Source organism: Saccostrea echinata, unplaced genomic scaffold (assembly GCF_033153115.1).
Source record: "Saccostrea echinata isolate AGI-Se365-2 ecotype Australia unplaced genomic scaffold, CSIRO_AGI_Sech_v1 ptg000056l, whole genome shotgun sequence".
Classification (NCBI taxonomy): domain Eukaryota; kingdom Metazoa; phylum Mollusca; class Bivalvia; order Ostreida; family Ostreidae; genus Saccostrea; species Saccostrea echinata.
In genome coordinates, this window is record NW_026889805.1 from 4,834,126 (window position 1) to 4,844,332 (window position 10,207).

At 34.4% G+C, this 10,207-nt stretch overlaps 1 protein-coding gene across 1 annotated transcript; it reads left to right on the top strand.

Annotated features, from left to right (window-relative positions):
• The first annotated feature begins 2,144 nt into the window (after positions 1–2,144).
• On the top strand, positions 2,145–9,741 carry LOC133173279 (uncharacterized). The gene is made up of 4 exons (XM_061308266.1): positions 2,145–2,350; positions 4,090–5,344; positions 5,633–5,729; positions 7,988–9,741. The coding sequence occupies exons 1-4, from the start codon at positions 2,146–2,148 to the stop codon at positions 8,414–8,416; spliced, it is 1,986 nt and encodes a 661-aa protein (XP_061164250.1). The 5' UTR covers position 2,145; the 3' UTR covers positions 8,417–9,741.
• The last annotated feature ends 466 nt before the right edge of the window (positions 9,742–10,207 follow it).

Consider the following 10,207-nt stretch of genomic DNA (forward strand, 5'->3'; position numbering starts at 1 on the left):
CTTCAAAGGCCAAGGGAAGTTGAGGGGAATAAGTTGTGTTTATTAATCATGCTCAAGCACTATTTTTTTTTGTTAGTTTACATGGTGATTGTGACATATAGGGACAGGTACATGCAAGTAAATATATCTACTTTAAGATTTGTTATGGAGTACTAGACAAATTATTTTATTGATCCCTGATCATCCTATTTATCTTGCTTTTGGGCAAGATATCTTCATCTTTCAGTTTATATATTTTATTTTATACATCTATGGATTCTTTACAGTGTTGTATTAATTACTCCAGTGACCATTAAATCCCTTTGACCTCTTGTTTTTATTATACCCTTCCGAAATTTTTTTAAAAGAGTTTTAACCAAAGTTAATTTTTTGCTACTTTTTCACAAAATGCCTGATGCTTGCTGATTTTGATTCTCAATGCAAGCATTTTCATGCTATTTAAATTCAAGTTTATGCAGACAGTATCCCACCCCACCCCCACCCCCACCTCACCTACAGCCAATTAAACCATTAAAGACATTCACATGGATACATATGTATAAAGACTTCCTAAAAGAAAAAAGACCTGTTCAAATTAAGAGCTACACCCTCTTACAAAGGTAGATACTGTTGACTTATTTATTTCCAAAAGGTCATATTTTGGCAGATTTGCATTTTCCACTTAGTTCACTGAAAACAGTAAAATCATATTAAAAGCAGTTTATACCATGTGTTATCTTCGTTTTAAACTTCCAACCTGTGTTTTAATGGTTCCATTTATGAGGTGATGACAATATATATGTAGACATCAATTCCCTGTGTAAACAAATTAACTTGGGGGATTTGATTGCTAAAGTGTCTCAAGGCGTGATCTTGAGATGCCAGTATGGCATGCAGTTTTATTCATTTAAAATGAAAATACAATGGTTATGTTTATCTATATTTAAATTGCATAAAATAGATAAGTTTGTCAAATATTTTCATTCAATTTGAATTCCACAGAAATGCAACATTTCTACAGTTCTCAAAAACCACTGGGCCTGAAAAGATAAAACTTATGTTAATTAAACTAAGTTTCATTACTTACTAGTAGTGTAGATTCGAATTTGTTCAAATCATGACCCATGGAGCTAAGGCAAGGCCACAACAGGAGATCAAATCCATGATTATTCATATTTATATAGAAGCATCCTCAGGTAGTGTAAATTCATGTTTATTCAAATCAAGACCCACTGGGGTAGGGCAGCCACAATAGTAGATCAAGGTTTTACTTGGGAATTTATAGGAAAAAAATCTTTAAAAATATTCTCTAGAACAGTAAAGCTATGACTAGTCATCTTTATATGGAAGTCTCCTCAGGTAGGGTAGATTCAAGTTTGTTCAAAATCAAATCATGACCCCTATAGGGCTAGGGTAAGGCCACATTAGGCGATCAAAGTTTTACATCGGAATATATAGGAAAAATCTTTTTAAAAAATTTCTCTGATGAACAACAATGTCATGATAAGGCATATTGATATGCAAGCATCCTCAAGTAGTTTAGATGTTTAGAGTAGATTAAAAAAAATTATGAGCACTGGGTTTAAAGTTGAGCAAAAATCTGGGGCCTGTTTTACAAAAGAACTTATGACTATATAAGAACAAAAAAAATTTGCAAAATTAATGATTCTGTTTAAAATTGCTGGGTAAAAATATCTTTTTACATTCCTTTTAAAAAGATAGAAATTGTTTTCAATTTAATGTAAATAAGAAAGTTATCAGCAGAATTAAATTTTGGTTTTAGTCGTAAGTTCTTTTGTAAAACGGGCCCCTCCAGGGATCCAAGTATAACATAGTGCATGTGTTCAGAGAAAAATCTTCTCCAAAACACTCCGACAGCAGGACCATGTTGATCATATTGATATGGAAGCATCCCAAGGTTGCATTGATTTAACTTTGAATAAATCGTAACTCCTTTAGATCTAGATTTTGATCCCACACATGGAATCTAAATATTTATGAAATGAAAGAGGGAAATTAAAAAAAAAAATGCTGGGTCAAAGTTACTTAGGTGTTGAAAAAATCTTATATCAGATTTTCATTCAGAACAAGAGTTCAATTGAAGTTTAATTACTGGTACTGTAGTGTTAAAGTAACAATTTTGTTTTTAATTTTTACAGTTTTAAAATGAGTTTCTATGCAACAGTAAAGAACATTGGACCACCACCAATGACAGGTAATGTGGAGGCTTCGCATAGAAAGGTTTCACGAGAGAAAAAGGTGTTTGTCTACCCCGATCCACCATTCAGCAACATAGGACATTTTTTGTCAGGGGAATCGAATACATCACAATTTGATGGAATATTGGAGAAAGTTGGAATACAACCTCAAGGTAGTTTTATGCTGCAACTATTTATTGAAATTCTGTTTCTCTAAATGATATAATATATATTAAAACTAATTTTTAAATTTGAAATAATTTTGAACTATACTTTAATGCAGTACAGCATACTTTGAATATTGAAATACACGTGGATAGAGAAAACTTATGTTATCCAAAATTTATGTGATTAACACTGTCAATATTGTCATGCAGTTAACATTTTAATAAAAATGGCTGACAATATTACAGCTACAGTGTATCTGTCACTTGTTTTTTTTCTCTATGTAAGATTTATTGAAGTTATTTGCTTGAAATGTACAGAAGCCAGAAAATAAAAAAAATAATGTTCAAAAGAAAGAGGGCATACAAGGCAAGGACAATCCCTTGCTCTGAGACAATATTTTTTCCAATTTTCAATGTTCACAGAAAAGTTTTATTTTTCTAAAATTATGTTTTCAATAATGGCATCTGACCTAAATTTTCTGAATGAGTGACCAGGTTAAAGTTTTTGAAGCAGGTCTCATTTCCAAGTAATTTTAAGCCCTATAATGACCAATCTTTGCATGGATGATACATCTAAGGATGCAAACTACTTGGCTTGCTTCGGATGCTAAATCTGACCTACATTTTACAGATTAGTGACCAGGTTAAAGTTTTCGGAGCAGGCCCATTACAAAGGAACTATAAGGCCTATTTGAATCAGACTTGCATGGATGATGCTTCAAGGGATGTACACTTTCAAACTTTCAGATACTGGATTTGACTTACATTTTCTGGATGAATGAGTTGTTTACATTTTTAGATAAAACCAATTCCAAGTAACAACAAGTCTTATCTGATCAAAATTGCATATATATTGCATCTATGGATGCACACTACTACATTATTAGTTTAGTGTGGTACTTTGCCTTACTTAAAGACAACATTCGTTGAGATGAGCTCTGTAATTTCTGATTACCTACATTTTTAAGTTAGTTTGATACAGCCATTTTGCAGAACAACTATTTTAAGGTTCATAAACCCTCTGCTCACTCATAAAAAATGTTGCTTTAACTCTTATAATTTTTCAAAAGAAATGTATATTATGAATAAAATACTAACTTAAAGAATGATAGCATAGCTTGCAGGGCAAAATTGGACAAAAAAGACATTTCAACTACCCGGGTAGGCTAATTATGAAGGAATAATAGACATTTATGTTATTAAGAGTTACCTCTCTTATCAGAGTATCAATGAACCTTAATGGTAGCAATTAGTGCAAGATGAAAAGAATTCAGCTTGACTTAAAGAAATATTAATAGAGATACATGTAATAGAATAGAATTTGCAATGATTTCAGAATAATTGATATATTTTAAAAATGATGCCAAAATAAGGGAATATGGCACTGTTTATAAAAGAAAAGGATATATCAGGGTTCTCCTTGAGCTTTTTCCTGTGTTCAAGCACCAAGTAAAATTTCCCCATGACACTGTAATATTAGGGGCTGGGTGGAAGACGGGATAATTATTCATGAAAAAATAAATAAAAATTCAATATGAATTGAAATGTGTATGTTTACCCTAACATTTGCTTTTGTCTGTCATTTCTACAAAATATCTTTGATCTCCAAAAATGCTGTTAATGCACTTTGAGCCATTATAAAATTTCAAATCATTGAGAACCCTGAATATAAATTATGTAAATTAATTCAATGATAATTAATGTATGTTGATGTTTCATTACTGTTGGATGTCTGTGTTTTTAAGATGCTGTACAGCTTCAATCCGGAGGCTTTCTGAATACCCTAGATACATATGATTTGAAAAAATCAGGCACCTTCTGTATTGGGACTGCTAAAGCACATGGTGGTAAAAAGACCATGGCACCAAGAAGTAATGAGGATTTTCCAGGTTTACAAGAGACAGACCTGACAGAGAAACCAAGAAAACATGAGAAAGAAAATGAGACACAGGAAGGTCCATATTCAACAGATGAAATCATAGAACTTTGTTTACAATTATTTGAAGACTATGACAAAAAATCAAACTTGGATTGGAGGATGCCAATGCCAAGTGCAACACAAATTCATGCCACATTTGATCAGGTCCCGGATCTTGCTCCAAATATCCAGCCAACAGAAATCCAATCCATGACGAATCAAGAGAAAATAGAAGGGAACCAGGGCAGCCTCTATCAAGGAAATCCACAAAGTAAGCCATGCAACCTAGAGGGTGTCTGTGGCAAAGATCAGTGTATTAAAGATAATAGTTACCAGAACAAGACATGCTTATCCTCCTTATTTGATGTTATTGAATTAGAATCCGATTTGGGCCAAGAAAATTCAAAGGAGCAAATGGTGCATGACAGTGGAACAATGGCTTTCAATGAAATGACCTGTGGCGACTTACTGATAGATGTTGAGGTGATGAAGGATTTGATTGAGTGTGACACTGGAACAGTTAATGCTAAGAAAGAAACCTCTGGGGAATTATTAAAAGACAATGAACTTATGAAGAACCAGAAAAGTCATGGCATTGGAACAGCTGCTAGTGGTGCAGTTACCTGTCGTAATTCACTTGACCCAGAGCTGCTGAAGTTGTGTGAATTTGTCATTGGAACAGATGATTCCAAGGAGGTGAGCCAACAACACTTACAAAAAGACACTAAACTAATGAAGAACCAGATGACCCATGGAACTGGAACAACTAGAGCAGCTGATTTTGAGAAAGTGACCCAGCAAAATGTATTAAAAGACACTAAACGGATGAAAATCGAGATGGGCTGTCACACTGACACATCTGTTAATAAGGCAGAAGGCTGTGGAGGTTTACAAATAGACACAGAGCTGATAAATAGGATGGGGTATGACACCAAAACAGCTAATGCCAAGGAAGTGACTCATGAGAACTTACCAATGGACACCAGCCTAATGGAGAATAATATGGTCTCTGGTGATTTACTTACAGGGATCAAACTAAGAAAGGACCAGATGGGTTTTGACACAGGAGCAGATAATACTGAGTAAGTTAACTTGGAGGATTAAATGGGCAAAATTACGCATTGGCATGAAGTGCTAGTGAAAGTGGTTAGAGGTGTATTAGAATTGATGATATTTATAATTTAACATTTGAATGTAGTCATAATGAACACATGCTTATTAAGGAAGAACAGTAATGGAGTCTTTATCAGGTACTGGTATAAGTAAAGAATAAAGATATTTAACTGTTTCTGGCTTTTTATACACGTCTATATCTGTGTATGAAATATTCAGTCATATTTCTACAGTGTATTATTTTATATTTCATATAGCATTGGTATTATCCATGGGACAGAAGAAGATTTGGAGAAATTTGCACAGAATCATACCAAGTTCTTGTCAGATTTACCTTGTGTCTGCACTGATGAGGTAGGTTGAAGGATGGATAGTAGAATCAGCATGTCTTTTTGGAAAGGACTCTATTTGGTAATGACCGATATTTGCCCCGTAGATCAAACTTTGACAGAAAAACCTATAATTATGTTCTAAACCAGGGGGATATCTGCAGACTTAAAATCATTAAATATTTTCATCAGCCATGATACCATATGTTAGATATGATGTCAGGAAAATGACGTAAATTCAAAATTTCCATGATTTATAGAGAAAAAGGTGTATATTAATTGCATTGATATTTTGAGTAAAAGTCACCGAGAGCAGGTCTGTTCCAACTCAATGTTTTGATATAATGTGTAGAATGATAAAATCAATGAAATATGTGAATATTGTTATAGAGCAGGTTTGCGCTCTATAAGTTATATGGTAAAAATAGAATAAATTTTGTTCTCTTTCTGAAAAATTGGAAATAGTATGTGACGTCATAGAAACAAAAATTGCCAATAACCTACTTTAAAACTATAATATTTTTTGCTAACTCAGATTTTTCATACAATTAGTTATACAATTCAGCATATTTCAAGAAATTTTTAAAAAATTGACTTCAATGGGAGCAAAAATATGCATATAGATCCTACCACATATAGCTCTTTGCACAGAATCATACCAAGTTCTTGACAGGTTTACCTTGTGTCAGAACTGATAAGGTAGGTGACAGGATGGGTAGTAGAACCAGCATGAGAGAGATGTATTTCTGGAAGCATTTAATGGCTGATGACCACTAGGATAAGATAGGATATAGAAAAAAAAACTTTCAAAGAACAGTAGAGTCATAATTTGTGATATTAATATATATTAATATCCAAGCATCTTCAAGTAGTGCAGAGTCAGGTGATGTTCAAATCATGGTCTTGTGGGTAAGATGGTGACACAATAGAGGGATGAAAGTTTTACTTACGAATGTATAGGAAACAAGATGTGTTTGTGAAACACTGATGCCCCTGTATGGCAGATTATGGCGAAGGTTAAAGTTTCTCAAATGCAAGTCAAATTCCAGGTCAGAGATCAGAAATGTTGGTACCCAAAGGAAGGTCTTGTCTCGAGGAATATACCTGTGAAATTTGAAAGCCCTAGCACCAACTGTTCAAAAGTTATGGTGAAGGTTAAAGTTTTTAAAAAGTAAATAAAACGTCAAGGTCATGGTCAAATGGGGCCCCAAGGGAAGATCTTGTTAAAGTGATACACATGTTCATGAAATGTAAAAGCCCTAGAACTAAATATTCACATGTAATGGCCAAGGTTAAAGTTTTTTAAAAGTAGGTCAAACTCCAAGGTCAAGGTCAAAGGGTCAAAGTTGTTGGTATACAAAGGAAGGTCTTGTCACAAGGATTACATATGTGAAGTATGAAAGCCCTAGCAACAACCATTCAAAAGTTAAGGCCAAGGTTAAAGATTTTAAAAGTAGGTCAAACTCCAAGGTCAAAGGGTCAAAGTTGTTGGTATCCAAAGGAAGGTCTTGTCACAAGGATTATATATGTGAAGTATGAAAGCCCTAGCAACAACCATTCAAAAGTTATGGCCAAGGTTAAAGTTTTTCAAAAGTAGGTCAAACCCCAAGGTCAAGGTCAAAAGGTCAAAGTTGTTGGTATCTAAAGGAAGGTCTTGTCACAAGGATTACACATGTGAAGTATGAAAGCTCTAGCACCAAGTGTTCAAAAGTTATGGCCAAGGTTAAAATTCAGTAAAATTTTGCAAAACTGGGTCAAAGTCCAAGGTCAAAAGGTCAAATATGATGGTACCCAAAGAAAGGTCTTGTCACAAGAAATACACATGTGAAATATGAAAGCCATAGCTCCAACCAATCAAAAGATATGGGCGAGGTTAAAGTTTTTGCGGACAAACAGACAGACAGACGGATGGACAGGGCAAAAATTATATACCCCGAATCTTCGATATGGGGGCATAAAAAACAATAAAAGATGCCTTCAAATAATTTTGAAAAATATTTTAGAATTCATGGATATCAAAAAATGATTGTCTGTATATGAAATATACCGTTACATACAGTCAAACCTTGTTATCTCAAACTTGATAAGCCAAGAAAAAATTTCGAGATTTCCAGGGTAAAATACTTAAAGAATAAGTACTTTGGACTTAAATATCCTTTGACTTGTCCATGGTATTCAAGATACATGTATCCGTGTTTGAGATACCAATGTTTAAATTGTATATTGTTTGATTATTGATTGCAATTTTGCAATTAAAAATTTTACTCAACAAATTTTTAATAGATACCCAAGACATCAACAAAGAATCGCATGACTGATGAGATGATGTCAGCAAAAGAAATAATGTCAGAGAATGAAACTTACAGAAGGCGGCTCATTAAGAAAAGGCTGAAGAGAACGTTACAGAATCGGAACAATGAAACAGTATCAAAAGTCAGAAGAACATCGGATGCAAGCCAGAGTTTTCAGGAATATAGCCAGGGAGGGATTTTTGAGGAAAATGGGGGAGTGTTGAAAAAAGGGAACCAAAAAGCACTTGTGGAGACAAGCCACCAAGGACTCACAGAGACGGATATCCTTGTGGAAAAGCAGTTTCCTATGTTTGATACTTGGGAATTTCAACATCCCATGTACAAGGCAAAACTTCAAGAATCAAGTTTTGGCAATATGCCAAATCTTGATGATCTGGGGGTCAATATGTATGGCATATAGGTCTTATGGAAATTTGCAGAATTTTGCTGTTTACAATGATTGTGAGATGTATTTCTTGGCCTCATTTATATGATATTGTGGTTAGATATGTTAATTTACTGGTAGCCAGATAATTCAGTAGGTAGCGCATCTGTCTGGAGTTTAGGGGACCCTGGTTCAAATCTTGGTCAAGTCAGTTGCATTTTCTGCCATTTATATTTGGTGCTGCGGTTGTCCTGGTTTTCAGCAATATTTTCAAAATCCTTAATTTGCTTTTATGTGAGTACGACATTGCTTTTCCACAAATCAGTTTAGTACTTAGGGTGACCTGTATTCATCCATGTTTGATTTGTCTTACCTGTGATTTTTAAATGATCACAGCAGCAAAACTCTGATAATTAAACAATGATGATTGAATAATGACTGGTGCAATTCTGTACAGGCCCAGATGTGATAATTATACCCTCAGGGATATATATACTTGTCAGTAACAGGTCAGATGAGGTCCACAATAAACAGTTTTCAAACACAATTAAATTCATTTGTGCTCATTCAAAACCTCTTCATCAATGTATGAAGCCAGTCTTGTCTTGGTTTCTTTTGGATTTGAGTCAAGAGCTTAGAATTCTTTTGGACATTAGTGATGATTTGTTTTTGGATTTAGATAAAGATCCAAGATCCAAATAATGGTTTCCTGGTGCTGCAGTTTCTCAAATTGCTCCAAAAAAGCAAATTATATTCTACATAAACGCAGCCAAAATAATAAAAAGCAAAAAATGTTTGAGTAGCCTCGGCTAATAAGTTAACAGGAATGTTTTACACACAACAGAAGGAACAGTTGCTACCTATTTTTTATTGACTTAGGTCAGTAGTGGCCCAGATTTGAACCCTTGGCCTTTCAATCATTGAGCAAGCACTCTACCAACTGAGCCCTGAATGATTGAAGAGATACCTTTAAAAAAACACCAGAAAAGCAGTATGGATTTTATAAAGTGTATCATCAGGTGTTGTGACCAAACCCTGGAGGTGACAGGTGAAAGATCTGCCAGGGAAGAACCTAGTTTCTTGTATGAAGACATTCAAAAGAAGGGGGAACTGGGGCTTATGACATATTATATGAGTTTATAATTGCTGAATCGATGATAAAGTTTCTAATTTTTTGACATACAAGGGGTGATCAAAAAGTTCGCAAAAGTTTCTTTTTGATCTGAATTGTGGTTTTGTGAATATAGAGTTAGTTCGCGAACTTTTTGATCACCCCATGTATATGGTAAAAAATCTCAAGAACCACTAGGTCAAAATCCTCATGCTTTGCACTTGTGAAAGTATAAAAAAAATCCTGTTTAAAGAATGAAATAAATTCTCTATCCAACTACAAAATGTTGAATTTTCTGCTTATTATCGAATATAAGCGTTTTAGCTCATCTCTATGAAGTCGAGATAAGCTTATGCTATACCCCAGGCGTTGGCATTAGTGTTTTTGGAGTAGGTCCATTCCCAAGTAACTATAAACCCAACCTGGACCAAACTTGCATGGATGATGCATATAGGGATGGACACTACCACACTTGCTTCGGATGCTGGATCTGACTTAGATTTTCCAGATAACTGACCAGGTTAAAGTTTTTGGAGCAGGTCCATTCCCAAGTAACTATAAGCCCTACCTGGACCAAACTTTCATGGATGATTCATCTAGGGATGTTCACTAACTAACCTGCTTCAGATACTGTATCTGACCTAGATTTTCCACATGAGTGAATTTTAGACATATTTTAACCATATTAGCGTGGATGATGTATCCAGGAATGGACA